The 25,203-nt window shown below is 34.8% G+C and overlaps 1 protein-coding gene across 3 annotated transcripts in view; it reads left to right on the top strand.

Moving 5' to 3' along the window:
• Positions 1 to 25,203, top strand: part of TTC28 (tetratricopeptide repeat domain 28) — a 333,992-nt gene that overhangs the window by 214,992 nt on the left and 93,797 nt on the right. For all 3 annotated transcript variants that reach the window (XM_072415453.1, XM_072415452.1, XM_072415454.1), the window contains one exon: positions 22,884 to 24,225. In XM_072415453.1, the coding sequence (XP_072271554.1) occupies positions 22,884 to 24,225 (1,342 nt within the window). The remainder of the gene's footprint in view (positions 1 to 22,883; positions 24,226 to 25,203) is intronic.

Below are 25,203 nucleotides of genomic sequence, written 5' to 3'. Positions count from 1 at the left end.
AAAAGTTACATGATAGTAATTATGGGACCTTTGTGACTGCTACAGACAGATGCCTGAATGTGCGTCTGATACGTCTGTTGTATTTTTATAGCCTAACATACAGTGGAACATCTTTGACAAATGTCTTAAGTATTTTATTTTCTGGGTGAATGAAGCCTGCTAATCTGGCCTGTAGTAATTTATTAACGGCACGCCATTAATTGTTTCCATATGCAATTCCTAGCAGGGTGTCTTAATTTGCCGCTTCATTCAAGCAGTACTGAAGGTTCATTCACTCTGACGAACATATGCTAAATTTCATATGTTGCAATTTGTTCCTTTTACTTTGCCATTTTTTCCTTTAAGCAAAGAATACAGTTTGGGAAAAGACCACAGACATAATTCTATTGGGAATGTCTGTGCATGCATATACATTGATGATCCCCAAGCTCCTAATTTTAGCATAAAAATATACATGTTAGAAAATGTAAACAATATAATAGGAATTTTGCTGCCCATAGGATCAAAATATTTAATTATCCAATTTTTACATATTGTTGATATGAGTAAGCAATTTCTATTACAGACAGTTTTGATGACTGCCTAAAGTAAGCGTAAATTTAATCACTACAAATATTAACAACTTATTGTAGTTTCAAATGTAATTTTCAGTGTTAATAAAAGTACAGATTTATTTAAGTAACACCCAATGACCATCTTTGAAGGTCCTGCAGACATTTCTTGAAAAAAGGATGGCGATGCTTTGATGCCTCCCATTTTTACAAAATGAAGTGTAAAGGAACACATTTAGAACAGAGATTTAGTATTACTGAGATGCTCTTGCACACCACATACTGTTTGACCACTGCTTATAGGGTTCAAGAAAACCTAAAAGGAGAGGGTAAAAGGGCTACTGCGTCTGTGTTGAGCTTGGCCAGATGTCTATTTGGCTCAGGTGGTCTCATAATCTCCCCACTGTGAATGTATATTCGGTATTGTCTGTATTTAGAGATTTTGATGGTGTAGGCATCGATGCATGATGATGTTTTGACACTTCAATGGCTTTAGAAGCAGAACAAAATTGCCAATAGACTGTATAATTCACTGGGGTGCCTATTATTTAGGCGGAAATGTTTGCATCTATAACTGAGCATATGCTATAATTTTTTTTTAGCGCCCTGCAGGTCCATTCTCCTGTCACTGCTCCCCCAAAGTTGCCATCATTATACCAACATGTACAAAAGTAAATTTTTTTACAGAGCAGTAAATGTGAACAAACACCAAAAAGCCACCATGCGCAAATAAAACACATTTTTATTTTTTGGTACTCTGACTTTGCACTGCCTTCTGGTGACTATTTTAAGTTGCAGAAAATTCTTCCCCCTTTATTTCTAGTTAATTAATAGGCCTCAGTTATCCAGATGTACCCTGCCAAAAACAAATGCTCTTTGGGATTATCCCATGTGACTGTTGCTCAGCATGGACCTTTATATAAAATGACTGGGTTTTATATAGATTTTTTTCTCCAACTTGAAAGGCCCTTTAAAGCAGCCCTTTCATCATTTTGTGCAATTTAATTGACATTTCCTTTGTAGATAAAGTGCAGTCAGCTTGCATCATTGTCATGTTCAGTCCAGCAGTATTACTAGCCATGAATTGTATAAACTGAATTTTGTGCTTCAGCTAGGGGTCCCTAGATATACGGCATATTTGTAAATGATAGTTTATCTGTACATTCAAGTGCAATGAATAAAGTTTTGGGTCACTGTGTATGCATATGTTAAGGTGAAAAACTGACCCATATAACACAAAAATACACTTACATAAGGTATACAAACTATATCAAGCTACACAGACAGATATTTTTGTGATTTAATATACAGTATGATTAATATGGTCTAGGAAGGGGACTTTGAAGTACTAGAAAGACTTAATGCTCATTTGCCATTTATATATCAATGCTAGTATATTGCATCTTTTTAGGTGTTTCTATTTACCTTCATGGTGTTGCTTCAGTGGCATTGTCAGTGGCCTGCTTCTCTACAATGAGATAAGTAGAAAGCATGTACACATCACTAATTCTTGTACGCCTCATCGGTCTCACTACAAATCTCAGTGTCCCTTGTGTTCTGGTGGCCCTAGGGTGTTCCTCTTTGTAGTGTGAGGGGGTATTTCTAATGCATCCAATGCTTCTCCTAACATTTAATTGGGGTATTATAGATATATACCAGCTTGGGACATGAAGGCCATCTATAACTGTTTTTCTCCCTTCTCGTGTAATAAATTACACTAGTTCATGTACTTGTCACTACTTCTTGATTCTCTATTATTTTGTCTGTAGGACACTTATGTATTGCCTTAAAAACATAAATCCAAACTATCTAATAATTTATTGTGGAAAATATGTAAAATACACCTATAACTGCTAATATTTACAAATATCAATACCCATTCTTCCTGCTAGGAACTTGCTGACCAGGGAAGGCTTTAGAGAAAATGGGGCCCTGGGCAAATATCTAACTGGATCTGTAGTTGATTAGAACCTATAGAATCTAGTCAATCAAGAGTGCAAACTGACAGCAGAAGACTATCTATGATCTAGAAGATTTGATCTATGTCCTTTTGAAGAGCACGGGTCTTTTCACATCAGGACAATTTCTGACAATTCAATTGGGCTTTAAATAAGTACGGAGTTTGATAATAGACTACAATACAATTAATTTACTCAAAATGTAAACACAAGCTAAGCATTATTATTTAATCAAGTATTGTACTTTTATATCTTTTTATATTATCGCTAATGCTTTTTATACATATGTTTCTGTTTTTGTTACTTTGTCTTGACTACATGTATTAACTGAACCATCTAGTGCTGAACAGAGCAATTTACATATTTTTAAGTGTACTTGGCAATCACAATCACTTTCTTGCTGAATTTCTTGTACATCTAGAGCCTGGGTTAGCTTCCCATTTTCAGCAATTTGAATTTCCTTCATGCTCACTTCATTAAGCCAAGTTATTCCTTTATAATCTGCAGCACCACAGGAGTTACAGAACAAGCTCAAACAAAAATGCTTTGCCAGTAATTGAAAAGCAATATAATAAGGCTGGTCTAACGATACCATATATTGTCATATAGCGAACATATATTTTGTCCTTCTACTGCAAATTATTTTTGCTGCTGAAAAGTGTGTCCTGCTGCTACAGTAGTTATAGCTGTAGGTGATGGGTGGAAAATAAAAAACAAGAAAAGGCAAGGAGAATAGAAGCATTAAACATTACCTCTGCTATTATACAGAACCAAATGCATGACATAAATAAGATTTATAATGTCATAAGCTGAGAAAACTACCCAACTGCCTTAGGATGTAGTAAACTGAACAGACGGCTCTTAAAATACAATCGACCTGCAAAAAAATAAAAAAATAAAAAAGGTTTTGGGCTGGTTTTATTTCTAGTGATATGAATAAATCAGCATGATAGACCTTTGCAAGACGCGTAATTAACAGTCTTTCTTTTGGATCCTGAACTGTTTGGCTATAGGGAAAGGTCAATGACACACCAAGTCTACCCTCAGAAGGGCTTATAATAGGAAAATGGCACACTAACCTGTGTCAATTCTCAAAAAGAAAAGATAACTTTAGTGGATTTGGCAAACTGACAAAACTGAAGGACAAGATGCCAATGTGAACGTGAAACTAACTTTGAAGATATTTTCTGTATTAAATGTATTCAGTCTGAAAAACTAAACACAGATCTTAATTACCTCTCACGGAAATCAAAGTATTCCCCTGACAATACCTTAATTGTCCTTTCTTACTAGGACAGGGCACAAGAAATGACACAATCATGTTAATTCTGGGTATTTGGATTACCCAGGTTCTCTTATCATAGTTTATCTTCCCTAGCCCTGCAGAGCTTTATTAAATCAGGCCCAGTGACTCAGTAGGGACTTTGAGTCCCAAGCCTTCTTTCTGGAAATATGACCTTACCTGTTCTATCACTATGTGCTTTAATATACATAGCAAATGACTTAAGGAAATCCATTCCAGGTTTGCTGGATCACCCAGCTTCACTAATGAAAGTGTATCCTCTCCAGCCTTGGAGAGCTTTCATAAATCAGGCTCAGTGTCTACACATTTGGCAGCTGCCCCCATTCCATCTCTAGAAGGTAGAAATGGAATGGGTAGAAGCTAATTGACGTATCTCCCCCAAGGCAGTGGTTCACTGGCATGAAGAAGCGGGAACTGCACGGCAACCTCATGGCTAGTCTGAACTGAACTAACCGCTGCACTGCTTCGTAACAAACAAGTGTTTTAACATTTAACTATGGATGGCAGCAGGTGCTACATAACTACTCATTACTACCCCTATTCATTCCCTGTGTGCAACTGTGTAACCGTGTAGGCAAATATTCTGAACTTCTGATTCAGGAGATCAATCAATAAATTTGTATATTAGTATAATATGCAGCTTAATCTCAAATATTATAATTCTAGTAGATTTTTTTGAGCATACACATGACAAAACCAGAAGTTTCAAAGCTAGAACAGTTTGAACACATAAATGAATTGATGAATATAAACCCTATAGTACTTACTAATTACGATTTTTTCCTTGTATATTAAAAATTATACAAGCATTTATTCCCTTTAACAGATGCGCACATAGATGTCCAACTGAGATCTCATTTATTTTTTTTACTTCTTTCAGCCTTTTGTTTTTATTTTGCACTATCAGCAGTTTCAACGTGAGCCCTGTGGATTCCAATCTCAGGCTCTATTTTATCAATATGCAAAAGTATAACAATATTATTGTTATTTCTCCTGTTGATAGTAATATTAATAACAATAATAATCATACCCTTATTTAAAGTTCCTATTTCAGTAAATCGCCTGCCATTTTCTCCTCCATGATTTATTTTGCAGCAGCTGAAAATTTTAATTCTGCTGCAAATTTCCTGTGTAGTAAAATCATTTCTTCTCTAATTATGTATTAATATTACCAACAAATACTAGTGTGCCATCTCTCCTTTTATGTTTAGTTAAGTAAAATAATTACTATATTTTTCTTGTATAAAATATTTTACACAATTTGTAAAATTGTACAAAGTGTATTGTTTGAACTTGTTTCTTTCTCCAATATACAGGCTACATTTTTATATTGTTTCTATTTATCTGATTTACAAAGGATCATATCAGAATAACAATAACCAGGCCTGTCATTGACTATGTTGGTGGGTTCTCCTAAAAATGAATCCCAACAGTTGATCTAGGGTCCCTAAATTGTAGTTAACTGCTGGAGGTAACCTTTTTAAGTACAGTGGTACCTTGGTATAAGTCCTTAATCTGTTCCAGATCCTTGGACTTATACCAAACAAATTTTTCCTATAAGAAATAAAAGGAAAGGACTTATACTGAGGTACCACTGTATTTTTATTTGCTAGCATAGCAACAAATTATCCCAACGCTTTTTTTATTATGGAATCATACAGTTAAGATAAGATATTTACAGATTCCACAGTGATGTCACTAACTGGTCCTCAGAGGAGCTTAAAATTCTATTTGGTCTATTCTATATGTATCTAATATAGTCTTTGCATATTCCGGGGGAAGACAGTTAACTTACCAGTATGTTTTTTTGGGATGGTGGAGGAAATTGGATGCCCGAATGAAACCCATGCAAATTCAATGAAGATAGTGCCTTTGCCAAGATATGGATCTGGGAGCCTAGTCCTGACTTAATCATTTATCCCCCATGCTGTATATATAATTCTATACAATTTCTGTATTTTTGCCCTAAGAGTAAATTGATATATTATCCAGTTAAATCTGTTAAATCTGTGTTATTGCTTTTACTTTTATTTGAAATATTCAGCACTGGCAGATATGAACATGAGCATCCCCTAAAATCCCTGCCAAGCCATCAATGTTATCTATCTGCCTGCTGGGCAGATGTACCTGCTCACTTTGCTCCACTGACCATTATTAGAAATAAATAGAAAATCATCTGAAATACAAAACTTTGGTCGTCTGTATTTGCAGGTTGTCAGAGAATGTCCTCAAATCTTCTCAAATCACCATGGTAAATAGGTTAAAGGGATGATGGAAAAACTGAGTTATGTGTTTGTTATACACATTATATACCACTTTTGGTACAAAATGAATATGCCATAATCTCTTGTCTGTTTCATGACAACACAATTACTTTTGTGTCACTGCTGTTAGTGTTTTGTGAACTTTATGAAAGTCAATTGGAAGCCTAGATCCACATTTGGATATTTAGCAAGGTCATTAGAACATTTCAACAGCCCAAATTATTGACAGTGAGATTTTAGCGGTCAGATTCTGCTTATAAATCATATTCATGATCACTCATCACTGTTGCCAAAATACCCGAAGATAATTATCTCAGGCAAAGATTGCCTCTTAAAGGATAAAAATGATACCCAGGCCATTAGCTTCTGACACCGTTATCAGATATGTTTCTAAATTTGCAGTACAGTATACCTTACTGCAAAAGAACAACCTTCTAAAATGAATATCGAAATGATATAACCCTTTTAAGTGAATTATGCAATGCTAAAGCCATTAACATGCACATATCTTCAAACTTGTCTTATTTGGCTGTGGCAGTTCAGGTTTCAAGACATCTAGAAGGGAAGAAAAAGAAATTGTCTTAATATTACTGGAACATATTTAACTTGGTAGAATATTAGATGAACCCGGAACAACCTTTGCATTTCAGATATCTATATTAAAGCTTTACTCCAAGCAGGAATAAAACACACAAATACATTTTCAATACAAGTGTAATAATATGTAAATTTGACTTGTTACCAGCCTTTTCCCTCTTTTATGCTGATAGAAGGTGGGAGCATATATAAAGTCATACAAAGATAAGTATATTGGTCAGATAATGATATTGACCAGTTAGATGCAGTATCTGGGTGAATAGAAATACAAATCCTATGGCAGCTCTCTTGTCCTAATGTCCATTACACGGGAGATTAGTAGTTTAGTGGAGAAAACAACCTTTCTGGTTTAGCTTGCAGAAAGCGACAAGGGCACTGATTACCAGCTATTTTCTGTTCTTTCTGAAATTGTTCTTATTCTAAAAAAATATAATACAGCCACCACTTTTAAATACTGCAATAGTATTATTTAGTTGTATTTAACAAACCAAGCCCAAAAACTTCACACCAGTAGTAGTCTGTCTTGCAATGGCTCTAGAAAACTTTGACTTTTTGATGAAGGTATGGTGTTCATTTGCTAATATTTCCATTCTAAATGTATTGTAATGGTGATCAACGGGGTTATTTTTTTTTCTGTGTTTCTTGGTTCTAGGTATGTCATGTGTGTAAATTTGTGTTTTACATGTGGATGGAAGTGATTGAGTCCACTAAACCTTCGAGAGGGAACCTAAACTGTCAGTCCTAATTGTGAAGTTCCCTTTTCTTCTTTTTTATTTTTTTTTATAAAAATGTGATAATTTGAGAAACTCAACCCAGTAAATGAATAGCCACTGGTTGGTATTATACGTGTGACGGCAAGCATCTGAGTTTCGGGGAAAAGCAGCAAGTGGTCCCTCATGCAACGGCTCGTGTCTTGATGCTGCTGCGCAAAGGGTTTTTGAAATGAAGGGTATAAATCATTAGCAGTGCATCTCTAGATCCCTTAAGCTCCTTTGTAGCATGCAGTCTTTTATCTTTCAGCTGCCGATAGATGCACTTCAAAGATTATTTTGCCCTTACATCAACTTCTCATTGAAAAGGAAATATCGTTCTAAGGTGTATAGATATTGGAACAAATAAATCATTCATTAATTGAGATCAAATGAAAGTAAGAAAGTTATTTCATTCTACTCAGAGCACAATACATTGGAGTATAGGAAGTAAAATTATGTCATTTTACTCCATTTGTTGTTCCATTAGGAGATCAGTGAACTACAACCTTCAATAAATACACAGTTATATACTCTAAAAAAGTCAGAAACATCTTAATAATTCATAGGTTTACTTTTCTTATATGTCAAGAATGTGCTTTCCTAATAGGCTAAATCCTTCATTTTGGCTGTACAGTACTTACATTTTGAAAAAATTTGTAGACCATTTACTTGGAATCAGTTGATATCAGTGGAATACTACAGATAATAAATGGCAATGATATATTAATATCCAATTCCATGCCTGTCAATTTTTATTTCTGCCTAATTTTACATTTACCTTAATAATATCCCTGGTACTTTATTTAATATAATAACAATTGTGGTGTAACCATTATCTGGGTGTATCTGATTCAGTCTAGTTCCAGGTCCCATGTTCCTTAAATCTGGAATGTACAGTGGTGCACTTTCCCTTTGTATAGTGATGGGTGAACTTGACAGTGTATTGTATACCAGCTAGCTCTCTTAAAGTCTATGGGAGGCAAACATTGCTTTAAAGTTTTTCCATTATTTAAGTCAAACTATTTTTTCCAGCATAACTGCTTGGTGGCTGGCATTCTCGCCTTTTCAGTGCTGGATCTTACGGTTGAACAAACACACATTCCAAAATATGCACTTAGATGGAAGTGCAGTGTGATTTGGATATGCTACATTCATACAAAAAAAACTATAAATAAAAAAAAAAAAAAAATAGGGAACTGGCACTTCACCCATATTTAATGGGCAGTAATGGGTAGCTGAATGCCTGCTAGCCTATCATTAACAACTCATCCACCTCCTCCATGACTTGAGTAAGAGCATGATAGTGGATAGGTGGTAGTTTGTTAAATGACAGGTAATTATTCGCCTCTAAATGCCTATTAAGTGCATGTAGTCCATTCTTCTGATTCAGGCCTGGTAAAAAGGTAAACAGGTTATTACACAATCCAATCATATTCAAACAAATATCATTATTTCATGTTTTTCTTCCACACGATTGGTTATTCTCATAAACCTTCTGCTTATTTATCAAGGTAGTATTGCTAAGAAAACTGTCTGAAGTAAATCAACACCGTTAAATGTTTTTCTTGTCGCAGGATAAATTTATAGGACCGTTCCATATCCAGGGATTTACTTGTAATCTATTGCATTTTAAAAATGTGTTGTGAGCATTTAGACACTCTTTACAGCATTATGTTGCATGAGTGGGTTTATATAAAAAAATGTCAGAGATTTCATTGTAATAGGTGACCCAGGTTTCCTGCAAGAAATTACATGAAAGTCAGTATGGAGAGGCTGAAATACAGTTTACTGTAAAGGCTTTTCTTGTTGTTCTGAAACATAAGATTAAGTGAAAGCTTACAATCAAAGAAAAGCAGAGAGTATTACAGATCCCTGCAGTGAGAGATACCATTCTTTGTGTACTTAATCTCATTTAGGAGTGCAGCCTCTACCCTGATTTTCTATTGGAACATCCTCATTGTTAGTGCTTTATATTAGATTGCTGGATGTGAAATGGAGAATCAATTAAGCCCAGGGACTAAACAGTAGACAGGAAGAAAACATATGTCCACAGCATGACGAGGAAAGCAAGCTTTTGTCTGGAAAACATGCATATATGCAGTTTAGCACAAAACAAGAACAAAGAACGAGGTTTTTAGTCTCTAAATAACTGGGAATATGCAGCTCTAAGGGTAAGTACACACATCAGATAATTGTCATTGGAAAATGAACGATTACCAACCGATAAACGAATATTTTGAAAACATGCTGTAATGATGCAATTGTTCAAAGATAATCCACCAATAATGTACAGACAAATGCAATCGTTTGAAAGATGCAGGAAATGCTGTGTACTGGAGGAAGTGATGTAGAGAATGTGCTCACGAACAATCAGTCATTTTTCCAACAAACGTTCTTCCTGAACACAGTAATGTGTTGCATCAAATGTTAGTTTGTCGGGCATGCACACGTTAATCCATGATCATTACACGACCGCACACACAATAGATAGCGAACGATCCTTGCCCAGTGAATCTGCCAGGACAGTCGTTCATTTCCAAAAGCATCCCTCGTTGGCCTGTTTTTTGTTAACGATTTTTGAACGATTGGTCGTTAACCGTTCATTTCTAACGTCAATTATCTCATGTGTACCTAGCCTAACTGTAGGAATGTTTAGGGTTCCGTAGCATTTATGTATGTTTTAATTTTATATGTGATATTTTGCTTCATCCAGATAATGATTGTTCAAACTTAAGTAATTTTAGGTTCATTCTGATCACCACACTGTGTAGCTTGTGTGTAGCTTGCTCTTTGCAGTTTCTTCTGTTGACCTGTGTTATCTCTTTCCTGTCAAATGGGGAACTTTTTAGCATATCTGAATCACATCCAAACAAATCCAATCATTTTTGGCAAATGTGATTGTGCTGCTGTGTTCTATGTTATTAGATTTAAAATGTCAGCTTCTATCGGTGCCCACATTATATGACTTTACTCACTGCAGGGGATTAAGTTCTAATAACTTTTTGTTTACATGTTATACCATATGAAGGAATTTACTGATAAATGAATATTTATCAACCCTCTTATAGGCAAAAGTGAGACTCAAGTCCATCATCTTGCTTGGTGAGGCCTGATCATTTAGGTCTAATGGTATTCATAATACTCAGTTCAAATAAATGGCTTGGCTGCAATACCAGGGTTTACTTTCAGGTAGTACTGCAAAAAAAAAAAAAAAAAAAATGTTGTGACTGAATAAGGCAAAGCACCTAGAAGCATAAGTGAAAACTTTTTTTCTTTCAATAACCGCCCTCCATCCCTAGGGTACCTTATGCCATGCCACTTCCTTTTTATACATATTATTTTTTGGATTTGTAACATAATGGAAAGGCTCCTCCTGCTTATCAACAAATCTAATGGCAGTGGGTGGTCCCCTAATATGCTGCAAATTGCACATAACATAATGGCACCTTTCATTGGATTTCTGTGGTGACCTCTGGTTTGGGAACATGTTGCCCTGCATTTACAGGCCCTTCCCAGTCTCATGCTTCACATCATTTATCCTAAAAGGTGTACATGCTTGGGATTTTATCAAAAATAAACATTTGTCCAGAGTTTTTAAGGGCTTTAAGTAATATACAGAAGTAGTGCAAAAAAGCTTTGTAAAATAGTAAAGTGTAAAACTCTAAATTTACATTTCAGAAATATTATTTCTGGTTAGATTTCAAGACTTGTATTCTGCTCCAGGCAGATACATTTTTCTTAGTGGGAAAAATATCAATTCTTGAAAGATTAACGTTTGGCCAGCTAATAAAAAAAAATATTTTGAGTAGGTAAAAAAGAAATGTCATCGAAGTGATGGACGAGGAAGTGTCCTTGTGTATCATTAACTGTTGCAATCATTTACAGCACGGCTGCTCGTGATGATGTTGTAATTGAACAAGGGGACATAAATAATATGTTAGAATGGAACAGAAACGATACAAACGCTAATGTATTAAGTGAATGAGGTGAACTGCAGTGGTTTTTGTTAGAGATCTAATGTGTCGTTTAGGCACCTGAATTTGTGAACAAAGCCACTTTTAATCAATGCAGAATTGCAGATGGGAGTCTGCTGCTCAGTTTATTGCAGATGGGAGAGGTTAGGGAATTAGGGCATGCAAGGTTTGAAGAGGAAGCAATTAAAAGAATGTACAGGTGGAATTCAAACGCATTAACCAACTCAAATCCCTAAGTAAGGCAGGAGTCACAATTGAAAATATATTAAGGACTGTAAGAATTTAAATGTAAACTATAGTTTAAATAAAAAAGGAGATAACATATGATATAAGCTATTTTATAATACTGGTGATGGATTACCTTCTCTCAGATATGATCTTTCATAACTGTAAAAAAAATAAAAAAAAAACAGTTTCTTTTTTGGACCCCCATGGCTATATGTTTAATTTTTAGACAGGATGAACCTTTGTAGAGTTTAAACTGCACCTTTGGTAGTAGGATAGTGGGATTAAGAAGTCTTGCTGGAAGTCTTGAAACAACTATTGCTGCATAAGACTATGTCACATTTCTCATACAGGGCCAAATTTCAGTGTTTCTGCAAAAAGTAACAGTGCTTTGGCCAAGTGGCTGTGACCCAAGTATTATCACATGACTACAGGAGCAATAAATAGATAAAGGCAAACTAAGTATGAGGGTTCATGGAATTATTTTGCCCTGGATGATCAAGGTCACTATTTTATATATATACATTTCCATCAAATACAGCCTTAATTGCCATTCTCTTCTGATATTTATATTCCTAGAGATTTAAGTTTTATTGCTCATTTCCTTTGTTTTGAGTACACTTCTTAAAATCTTAGCATACATAGCAAAAGTATCTTCAAACTCAGAACTCCCATCATTGAAGATACTGGTGAAACATACTTCAGCCCATATAGGTAAGCTGTTAATTACATTCCAATTAAGTGGTATTGTTTTTCTCATAGTAGCATTAACAGAATGTTCTCACTGACTATATAGCCGTGTATGACATTTTCCCTAAGCAGTACCAATTATTCATTCTTTTACCTTTCCGCTTGTCTGAACTTTCTGGATAACAGGTTTCTAGATGTATTAATGTATCATGTTTAGTTCCACATTAATGTGTATTTGTCAGTAGAGTGTGTGTTGAAGCAGTATAGGAGATACCACTCTAGAGGTTATTTATGCCACTACCATCAAACTGTAAAATCCTGACCTTTATCAGTGCTAGTAAAATGGTCAGACTCCTGAGACGAAAATGTTAGTGTTATAAACCAAACAAATTGACCCTTCATAAAATTGCCCTTTTGTACAGGTGCCTAACATTTACCAATTGAACCCTTAGTGACCCAGAAGCAAATTTAACTTTTCATGTGTTTCACAAAGCCTATGGGCAATTTATTAGCAAACGCTATACAATGCAACATTTATTTCTAATGTGTAAATGCAAAAATGCAATGTAAGATAAATAGCACCTGCTTAGAAATAGGTATAAAATGAATAGTGGAATTGCAAAGTCGTTAAAAGCTCTCTTTCTGTGGGTTTCTTCTATGTAACTTTTTTTTTGCTATGAATTTAAAAAGTAACGGTTGTCTAAATGTAATAAATAGTTGCATTATTTAAGGAATAATCTTGCAATAAAAAACATACTTCATATGGCTATGGAGAGACTTTTAAATTTTATTACATATTACAAGTTCTCATTTCCTATGTCCACTGTTGGTCAAATGATTTGTATGGAAGCATTTGTCCCTGTTATTTACTTTGGCCATTCAAGGGCCCGATGGTTTGTCTGATGTAGTGATCTCCATCATTGTGTCCTGTGTTCTCCTTCACTTGACCCTTTCTTTGACTGGCAAACTTGACATAGTAAAGAGGCTAATGAACCACATGAACTAATTTGATTTATAAGAGATAGTGAGTGTGATTAGTAAGCAAACATTGGAAGAAGAAGAAAGAAGAAGTATAGTGAGGCACTGATAAAATGGAGAAGTAAAGGAAGCACAGGAGGTGACATTGATAACACTGGGGAAAATGAGTATAGTGAGCTCATATAAAGACACTGATAATAACACAGAGAAGGTCTATAGTGAGCACAGATGAAGAAGGAATTGATAACACTGAAAAGAAGAAGCATAGTGATCACAGTAGATGGATACACTGATAACAGTATAGAGAATTACCACGATAAGTACATAAGGAGATCCTGATAACAATAGGGAGAAGCAGCATAGTGTGCACAGAAAAAAACCTGATGACACTGAAAAATTGATAAGAAAAAGGAGTAGGGCATGCGTATTGGTAAGATAGACAGAAGAGGGACAATGAAAAATTAACTGGGGAAGAGGTACAGGGCAGAAGCGTGTACACAGAATAAAGAATAATAAAGAAAGTAGAATGGGCAAAAAAAAAAACATAAGAATGGTAGGATGGTTTCTAGAAGGGTAGCAGATACCCTAACAGGCAATAGGAATTGCCCTTGCTCCTAATAGCATTTACTGTATGTATAGACAGACATAGATATACCATATTTGTGTCATGAGATATGTGTGACATCCTGATTTTAATAATGAGCTGTCAACAAACCAGTGACATACAGTGAGATTTCAAATAGCTTACTTTTTTTTTAATTGAGGGTTTAAAGATTTGCATGACTGAAGAATTTGCCATAGAGGTTTCTACAGACACATTTTTCGCCAGCTGTATAATCGACCTCTTTTTCATGAGCCACGTTCTCCTGAACACTGATAATCTTCATTGATTTGTTCAAACAGGCAGATGATTTAATTTTCCATCTGTGCAGTCTTGTTTGAATGCTTCAATCCAACTGTTTTTAAAGCTCCAAATCTACAGCTGTAACTGTTCATAAAAAGCATATTATGACTTACCTTCTAACACGTCAGTTTATTTTTCCTTTAGTATCATGGCATCACCATGAACAAGAAAATAAAATATTTTATCATGCTATGCTTGCGTAAAAGTATAAGATAGGCTACAGGGATGAAGACAATAAATCTTTATATAACATCTGCATTTAGATTTTTATTGCATTGTGAACCGTGTAAAAACATCTAAATAGATATGCATTTTGATTTTGGGAGATGATTTTGTGGCTGTTTATTGAAAATGTAAAACCAATGTACTGGCGATGTGCCACTGGTCTAATGATGCTGAACAAATGGATAACCCTGATATATATATATCAAGCCTTTAACCTTTCCAGACTGCTATTTAATTAGAGAAATATTCATGTGATACTTGTTTATCATGTACTGTCCGATGTAGTTCAGGTATCAGTAATGATCTTACATAGTACCAGCGGTCTTTAGATCACAGGAATATGCATTTTTTTAGACTTTAAACATATTTACCTAACTTTCCACTTTAGGCTTGAAATTGTTTATTGAACTTTCCAGGCTTTACCAGGAAATACGGGTCTTTAGGTTGTAACCAGTTATAAATACAAAAGGACACCCATCGATGTTGTTCCTTACATGTGCATAAAGCTGAATCTATGCTATACTCTGTAAGTTACATCATTCACACTCTCTACACTGTATATTTTCATTCATCACAGCACTCCATTCTGTATATTGAGCTATACAGTCTTTAACTGACACTGCTATATCCTGCTACATTTTGTATGTACATTCTTTACACTTAATTCTTTACACTAGATGTCATTCACTGTTGGCCCTTCTTACTCCCCAAAACAGATGTTTTCTCTATTACCACCACTATCATCTGTTATCACTACCTGTGCCCAAATAGGTTTGGAAAATAGACCTAGAAGGCGACCTTTTTACATATCCTGGACCTTTGTCAGAAAATAAATAAGTGCTCAGTTTTAAACCTGGTAATACAAACATTGTTAATTAAAACATTGCTGGGTAATGCATTATTTATATGTATACTTTGGTACAGTGAGGAATTCTTACAGCTGGAAGGTATCTTTATAGCTTTTCTTTTTGGATAGCTAAGTTTCACTATTAACAATGATTGTGATGGATTTTTGAAAGGAAGGAGAATGAGGAAGGAAAGGGATTTTTGAAAAGAAGTTGTTTTACATAATTTTCCACCTTACCAGAATTTAATGTGCTTTATCCATCTCAAAAAGCCTTCTTTTTTTCAGTTCACTGAATTATAAAGACTTTGATGATGTCAATATGATGAAAAAGGTGCAAGGCAGTGGTTGCTTTATGGTACAAAAGCACATCAAGCCAATCTCAGCATCTCTTTGGGATTGCATTGCTGGGGACCCCACAGGTCCCAATTTGACTCCTAAGTCTTATGGTGTTGCAAAGCTCATGTTTAAGTAGATGTATTAATTTAGCCTTCCATTGACATGGACAGTGACTTTGCTTCTTCCACTCCCATCTGACTATCAGCCCTGATTCTCTGAGCTTAATACAGGCCTTACCTCTTAGAACTGACCTGGAGGCCTCTTGCTTTGCTCAGCTGCAGTCTACTCATCAGTAAGCCCTTCCTGTAGCCAAACAGAACATAGCAAAAGTTAATGGTATAGCCATGGAAAAGTCTACACCTAATTAAACATTTTATTCAAATAAAACAATGAAGCATCACTTTAAAAACTATTAAGGCTAAATAAAAAGCCCATTGACTGTATATGAACCAACCTATTAAATTTTCATTTGTATAATGTGAGGGAGCAAAGTACCAGTCCTGTTGATGACCAACACGGGTTACTTTCAAGTCTCGTATTTGGAGGTAATACGTTCTGTGATAAGTCTACCTGACCACTTCTTAAGCATTATTTATGATCTTGCGTGGGCAGTATATTCTAGTTTGTATCAAAACCTATTAAACAAAAATCTAGAATATCAACTGGAGAGTTAGAACATATTGTAAATATTTTGTGCAGGAAAATAGCATATTTTCTTTTTTACGCCAGCTTGAAAACTTGAGCCACTGCCATTCTGGTCCCTGTTGACTATAGACAGTATGTAGTAAACGAGTAATTGCTCAGCAGTCCAGAAGACTAAGCCAAACAAATCTTGGAAAATGCAAAATGTGCAGTACAGACAACAAACTGCAGTTTCTTGTTGCCCAGTACATGTTTTAAAGAGCCTGTGTTTTTGCATATAAATGTTGATTTGAATATTACTACGATGTATCTGCGTGCTGACATTTAAAGGAGACAATAAACATCTGCTTGAGTAATTATTGGAAAATATGTGTAAAAGATCTAGAGCTCATCCCTCCTCTGTCTGTGAAGTGTGAGATGCCCCTGCCCTGTCCTCTACCCTTCTACATTGAACACACTCTTATTTTTTTAATGGCTACAATCTGCATAGTATAATAGTAACACATCTAAACATCTGTGCTGCTAATTTGTCTACACAAAGTGGTGGTACTGTAACATTGTAATGGATTTTCAAGAATTTATATTGTGTGTGCATATAATTTGATATATATATATATATATATATATATATATATATATATATATATATATATATATATATATATATATATACTGTATTTATATTCAGTATTTATTGATAGATATATATATGTTTTTGTATTCATACTCGCGTTTATGAATCATAAGAGATGCTAAATAGAATTGTGTTTTATTTGTTAAGCAAAACAGTATTTTTGAACTTCCAATTTAGTTTGAATTTTGCCTGAAATTCTCTTTTAATTATTGACCATCACCCTTCCTATTCTGCTCCCTCTGAGCTCTGGCAAAAGGTTCTTTAATGGCAGCTGCAACAGAAGAATGAGTTGTAGGGGAGTGCTCCCTATTGAGTTTATGCATTTTGGAGGGCCTTATACATTTTTAAATAAATATTATATATATTATATAAATATAAGAATACACAGTTTTAGGTAGAGGTTGTAGATTCACTAGATGCAAACAAAACGATACATGTATGTTATTTATGATGCAAAGCCTCATTCAATATAAATATATTGGATTTCCCTGGCTGTGGCCTAATTTGATCAGAGACAAGTCATGACTTTATGACAAAGTAGGTTTTTGGTTTATTGTTCTTTTTGGTTGCACAGTTTGCACCATTGAGAAAAAAGGGGAAAGGTGATGGTCATTGTTAAGGTCAAATCACTGCAATTAATCTTAAAGATTAGTAAAAATTCCATCAACCTAAGGGGATTATGAACTCTTTAATAGCTAATGATTGTTTTTAATGGCCAGTAAGAAATTTGCATTTATCTAGGACTAGCATAGTGTACACCAAGATAAATTAGATACATTTACCATCAGAATAAGGCTAAACACAAGGGACAGGAGTAAGGCAAGCTAAGCAGAGAAATATAGTTAGGACTGAGCAGTTATTGACTCTTTTTTTGTAGAAAACAAAGGTAGTTGAGCTATAGCTACTTCAATAGTGTGAGTATTGATTCAGAAATACCCTCTAACATTTATAGTTGCTTGTCTTGCTGTATGATTATTGTAGTATTTATATGTCTTTCAGCAGGAAGAATCTGGCAACTGTAAGTCATAAAGGAAAACAGTCAATAGCTCCTGCTAGTATTTTATTTTTATGATGGCAAAATAATCAAACAATTTGTGTACACATATTCTTATAGACAGGTGAATGGTGTAAAAATTAGCTATTTAAATGGTTTGCCAAAATTTGTTAAATAAATACATTGACACTTCTAATGGGATGCCTAAAGCTGTTTACAGACTTTCAGCTGTATTTGCAGAAAGCAATTTTTAGTGTTCATTTCTCATGAGAGTAAAAATGAATGAGCACTGTACAGATGTAGAAGTGTTTGTTCCTTTGAGAACAGAGGGGATAGAACAGGCTGAAGATACCCGCTGCATCCTCCCTTTTGAAAAGCAGCATCGATCATCTCTTTTAGTAGTTTAGTCGTCTGATAGAACAGATCACCTTGGATGTCAATCACAAACAACCTCAGATGCCAAAAATCTAGTGTCTATGAAACTTTCATCCTGTTCCACCTTTTGCTACCTTCTTTGTCATTGTAGGACACAGTAATGATGTAGAAGCTGGAAGAAGTAGAAGGTGGAAGGAACAACAGAGGAGTTTTTTGGGATTGAAAAGTCCATTGCTCTTCAGAAGAGTCTTAACTATTCCCTACTCTAGTAGTCCTCCATTGAATCTTTGGATTATGGACCACGCATGGGTCCTGTGTCACTCAAAGCGGAAGAAACTTCCTCCTGAGTGCCATCAATGCCAGAACATCACTCTTTAGCCGTTGCGCCCCCCCAAGTGGGGTCCTTCTGCTGACTCTGCTGGGGGGTTGCACTGGCCGGACCACCGCTGATCTCCGTGCTCTCACAGCCCACCTGTCAGAAGGCTGCTGACCAAGGATTGGGGACCTCTGTCCTACTTATTCTTTTTGTTTTGATATATATTTGCAATGTATTAGTAAACAAAAGACAAAATAATATAAAAATAATGTATTATGCATAACTACAATATGCAAGATGTAAGCCAGTTATATAGGTCAGTGTTGCAATTAGTGATCATCTGTATGAAATATGTACTTGAATCACTGAAACTTTAGCAGAGATCAGCCTATCGCTGCATACTGGCCGAATGACATTGGAGCAATGCAATATTTCTCTGTATCAATAATCAGGTATTTATACATTTGTAAAAAAAAAAACTGTGTTTCATGTGTGTTATCTCTGTATTAATTTATTTGCCTGCAAGTGGAACATATAAAAGGGCCATCAAAAAAATTGATAAAACTACCACAAGCATATTATTATTGCATTTGCATCTAGTAAATATTCATGAAATTCTGCAAAACATTCTAGAAGATTAATTAACTTTGTATAATTAGTATTCCTACTTATCTATAGTTCTTTTAATTTATTTATAATTAAGAAACTCCCATGTGATTGAATAGATTAACTGTAAGCAAATTAAAGTTCGGTCTCTTATATATTATAATCTGATATTGTGACATCCTATTTTACACACTGTAGGTTAAAAGTTTAGATGAACTCAAAATGGTAAATACATCAGATACATAAATCAAACAGATCTTTGGTCTGTATTGACATCATATCGGTTTTGACTAATTGTTACTAATCTATGGAAATTTGTGAATTAGAAAAGCGGAAGCACCCAAATTCTGTAAAAATCAGATATTAATATACATTTTGTTTCATTTACTTTACTTAGTTTAAAGCATATCTAAAACCAAACATTATATTAGGAAAGGCTAACACCATTGTCATATTTTCCATATTTGTATCTTGTTAATTACAGGACACTGGATTATTTTTTTTCCACTTAATACATAACTGTTACAAGGTGTTATTGATATCTGCTTAGAAATCATTTTTTTGCTGGGAAATGCAAATGTACATGTAGGCAAATTAATAAATACAATTTCAGCATATTTTGGTTTGCACTGGAGCTTGATATTGGGTACATCTAGTAAAGTTTCAGCTGCCAAAGTGCACCTGTGTACATGATGTTAATTGCATTTTAATTGTCCATATGCTCAACAAAAGTTGTTGTATGGTAATCTTAGTCAACGGGCCTGATTTATTAAAGCTCTCCAAGGCTGGAAAGGATACACTTTTATCAGTGAAGCTGGGTGATCAAGGAAGGCTGGAATGAGTTAGCGAGCAAATGTTTTCAGTCCTGGACCAGATCCATTTCAGGTTTCCTGGATCACCCAGCTTCAGAGTGTATCCTCTCCAGCCTTGAAGGGCTTTAATAAATCAGGATTTATCATTGTAAAGTTAGCCTGGAAACTCTGAACTTTTTGTTTCTGCTTGTATCATTACTATTGACCATCACACTGATGATCAATGATTGTAGTGTTTTTTCAATATTATATACAGGACTAAACAATAAACAATTTCAATTTTAAGCATCATGAAACATTGTGTATACATATTTCATATTTAAGGCTTGTTTATATGGACAGTTTATTTATTCCTTTACAACCGCATAGAAACACATCCACCTTCAACCTCATTGCCTTTTGCTCTAGCTATTGTCAGGAAGAGAGGCAAAGATGTTTGTACTGACAGTGGGTTGAAAAGATGAGATGGTGCAATGATCTAAAATTTTAGGATCTGCTTTCTATTATTAAAACTCCCTCATTCAGCATTATGTAGTGGTAAATTGGTAGCTGATAAATGGCCCAACGTTCCCTGTATCTACCTGATTACCACCCATGTGAACAAGCCATTACTCTTAACAACTAGCAGGTTTGAAGTACACATCTGATATTTCCAGGTTCAGATAATTGGCTTATATCTTTGTGGGTACCAAATTAAAGCAAGATTTGTGATATAATATACACACACATGCAGATGTCTCAGGAAAGAGACAACACCCGCTTCTTTCTCTGTTGGATTCTCAGTCTTTAGGAGCAGTCATCATGTGCTGACTTATGGCCCAGTTTGCTTGTTGGGTTAAATGCAGACCACTTCCTACAATTCTGTTCTGTAGAGTCATATTTGTAAAAAGGGACATCCCTATGTACTGTTACTCTTGGTGGAATATTCCACACTGTTTTTTGATTGTTCATTGTTAAATATATTTTAATGACTAGTTCTTTTGGTCGAAGATCTTAAGGCCCCTTTAGGAAAACAATGTAATTACTTTTTTGATTTATTCTAAATGGTATCTAGGTCTGCAAGGGTTCTTAGGCTTTCCCTATGGAAATACTTAAATCAGAGTGCATATTTACCTGGGAATCATAATTGCAGCACTTTTACATTTACAGAGATGGTGGTAGGAATCATTAATTATATCACTGCATTTGACAATCTAAAGAAGTCTGGGAAAGCGTATTATAAATGAGGTTCATAATAGGGTTTTTACATTCAGATTAACGCAAATGGAACCTTCTGCTAGAAAGGGGCTTTTAGTTGCATAATATTATGAATATTGATTGAAGAATTATAATTATATTGAATGAAATACCACAAGACTATACTATGCCTTGCGTATATTTTTATATTTAGGTACCCCTACATAAATGACAATGAATATTATTAAAAGTATTATTAGAAAGAAATATATTGTTAAATATTATTATTATTATTATTATTATTAAAAAGTAATAATCTGTGTCTCACATTATATCTGGGCATATTATACTTGGGGCACCCATTTGTTTGAGGTCTTTTTTAGCCATACATTTAAAAAAGCTAGGAAGACCACACCACCACCTCAGCATGTCATTGCTACAAAAAGTTTGAGACACAAAACAAAAGCTGATGCAATATTGATAGTCATATTCTGCTTATATAGGCACTTCTGTCAAGCAATGATTTATTGGATGGTATGGGCAAAGACACGAATGTTTTAGGTTGTCCCTTACAGCTGTACATTTTATGTGATCTTCCGTTACTAGGAATAGAAATATGTATAAATGGAATAAAAATAAATCCTGTTGTGGGTATTTTTTTCAAATTTATTTAGTTGTTTTATATAATACCAATTGTGTAGTAAGCAATAACAGCCATTTGGATATTAGCTTTCAGTGGTTTAGATCAATCAGAAAAGTAAATAAAACTATAAAAGATCATTATTGTATTTTAAACATTGCTGTTTGCCATATTAAAAATGCCTGACTGTGTTTTAATTTTTCTGTACCAGCATGCACTTCCAAGGGGGCTCGTTTACTAAAGTAGTAGTTAATTTTCACATTACACAGAATATGTGCAAAAAAGTATCAATAAATATCACAATTGAGTATTCCAAGTGAACATCACCTAAATGTATTAATGTGAACATTCACTACCCCATTAGTAAATCAATCCTATTTACTTCTAATAATGTCACATTTATTTTTTACATCATCATCAATGGGGGTAAAAAACTGATTTGATTTAAAAATGCAATGCAGTTTACATTTTTGTTTGTACCTGGGAGCTCTAAAAAGCTATATGACTACAGTAAAGACTTGGTATAGCATTGAAGATCCAACATTCCAGGGGAACAGTGAATAGGGATGAGCGAGAATGCCTCCTGCGAAAATTTCCTCGAACTTCCGAAATTTTGCGGACCCAATTGGAAGATCGAGGAAATCATTACAGGAGGAGTACCACGTACATTTGTTTACATATGAAAACTGCAGTTATCATGTTGAGCTTGTTCCTTATTTTTTGCTGACACTAAGCATAACAATCCATTTTCAAATAATCCCATTGTTTTGACTGTGTGTTAGTTTCTTAAGTTCATGCATACACAGATCAACACATTCCGAAATAGATCAAATATACTCTGCAGCATTTTTAAATTGAATAATGCATTTGATGGATTTTTAGACTGAAATGCAGAAAGATATTTAAGTATCTAGATGAAGCAGATCAGTGTAAGACAAATTGTTCTTTCAGAATGTGTTTCAAGGGAACCATAAAATAATCATTTTACACATTTTTTATGTATGTAAAAACGATGTCACAAATGATTTCTCTTGTAATTAAATATGCTAAGTTAAAATCAATGTTTTGTTGCTTTCCTTTATAGGAATAATTCATCAGATGAAAGGAGACTTTGATACTGCACTAAAATTACACAAGGCTCACCTTTCGATCGCCCAGGAATTAAATGATTATGCAGCCCAAGGCAGAGCTTATGGGAACATGGGGAATGCCTACAATGCACTTGGGATGTACGACCAGGCTGTTAAGTATCATCGGCAAGAACTTCAGATATCGATGGAGGTCAATGACAGAGCTTCTCAAGCATCTACGCATGGAAACTTAGCTGTTGCATACCAGGCTTTGGGTGCTCATGATAGAGCTTTACAACACTACCAAAACCATCTGAACATTGCCCGGGAACTGCGGGACATTCAAAGTGAAGCTCGAGCATTAGGTAACCTTGGGAATTTCCACTGCTCCCGACGGGAATACATGCAAGCAGTACCTTTCTATGAACAATACTTGCGATTATCACCTGAACTGCAAGACATGGAAGGCGAGGGTAAAGTGTGTCACAATCTTGGCTATGCTTATTATTGCCTAGGAAACTTCCAGGATGCTGTAAAATACTATGAACAGGATTTGGCATTAGCAAAAGATCTCCATGACAAACTTAGCCAAGCTAAGGCATACTGTAACTTGGGCCTGGCATTTAAGGCATTAATGAATTATAATAAAGCTGAAGAATGTCAGAAATACCTTTTGTCATTGGCACAGTCTTTGAATAATTCTCAAGCAAAGTTCCGTGCTCTTGGGAACCTTGGTGATATTTTTGTTGCTAAGAAAGATGTAAATGGTGCAATAAAATTTTACGAACAGCAGCTAAGTTTAGCTCATCAAGTCAAGGACAGACGGTTAGAGGCTAGCGCTTATGCTGCTTTAGGTAGTGCTTACAGAATGATACAAAAATATGACAAAGCATTGGGATATCATACACAGGAGCTTGAGGTCTTCCAAGAATTGAACGAATTGCCAGGAGAATGCAGAGCACATGGTCACCTTGCTGCTGTATACATGTCTCTTGAGAAGTATACTATGGCCTTCAAGTGCTATGAGGAACAGCTTGAGCTGGGACAAAAGCTTAAAGACCCTGCAATAGAAGCTCAGGTGTATGGCAATATGGGCATCACTAAAATGAACATGAATGTCATGGAGGAGGCCATTGGTTATTTTGAACAGCAGTTAGCCATGCTACAGCAATTAAGTGGAAATGAATCTATGCTCGACAGAGGTCGTGCATATGGAAACTTGGGGGATTGTTATGATGCCCTTGGAGACTATGAAGAAGCAATAAAATATTATGAGCAGTATTTATCTGTGGCTCAGAGCTTAAACCGCCTTCAAGATCAGTCCAAAGCATACAGGGGACTCGGAAATGGGCACAGGTAAAATAATAATTGTAATTTAATAATATAATATCTGCAATAGAGGTCCAAATCTAACAATATATCTATATTTAATTCTTGTTGGGAACTATTCTTTGCAATCTTATGTTTTTCTTAACAGTATACCTAATTAGTTCATTTTATGAATACATTTGGCACAAAAAGATTGATAATAGAGCACAAGTGGCAAAGTACATGAAAATTATTAAAGGCAAATGGTTACAATTATCCAATTTATAAGTATACCATAGTTTCTGTTCCTATAACCATGAGGCTGTAATAACTTTATACAAGTGTGATCAATTTTGCTAGATCCTTCAGTAAGCAGGAGTGTCATTTATTTGTTTTAGTTTGTAACCCAGGATGATATGAAAGACAGATTGTTCAGAGATTAACAAATACAGTTCTTGCACCCACCATACCCTTTATAGACCAAAACATTTTGTAAATTTTACCATCATGCATTTTGATGATGCTAAAAATGTATAATTCTAAAAAAAGTGCCAAACTTTTCCTCTGTCTTTTAGCTTGTATGTATGTATGTACAAAGACAAGCCACAAGATAACTTAGTAGAGCTTAATTATAATGATAAAGTAGTCATTACAAGATAACAAAATACTATATATATATTTACATATAAATATAAGATATCGACCAAAACCTTCAAACACCCAAACCATAGGGTTTAAAAAAGCGAGTTTCAGTGGTAACGATCATAAAATTATAAAATTGTCATACAAACTTTATTAATACAAAATTCATAAAAACAATTATAACGTTATACATTCAATACATTAAACATCTTGAAGAGAAAAGCTATACAGCACACGAATACTGTGTACCACAAAATTCCGAAGTAAGTAGAATATTGTTTTAATGCAAGCAAGACTTTCTGTTAACAATATAATCTTGAAAAAAATATTTTATTTTCTAATATTTTGACAAACATAGCATGTTTTTCTAGTTAGACCAATCCT

The sequence above is a fragment of the Pyxicephalus adspersus genome, chromosome 6 (assembly GCF_032062135.1).
Source record: "Pyxicephalus adspersus chromosome 6, UCB_Pads_2.0, whole genome shotgun sequence".
Classification (NCBI taxonomy): domain Eukaryota; kingdom Metazoa; phylum Chordata; class Amphibia; order Anura; family Pyxicephalidae; genus Pyxicephalus; species Pyxicephalus adspersus.
The sequence above is the reverse complement of the archived record's forward strand: the minus strand, read 5'-3'. Positions and strand labels throughout refer to the sequence as shown.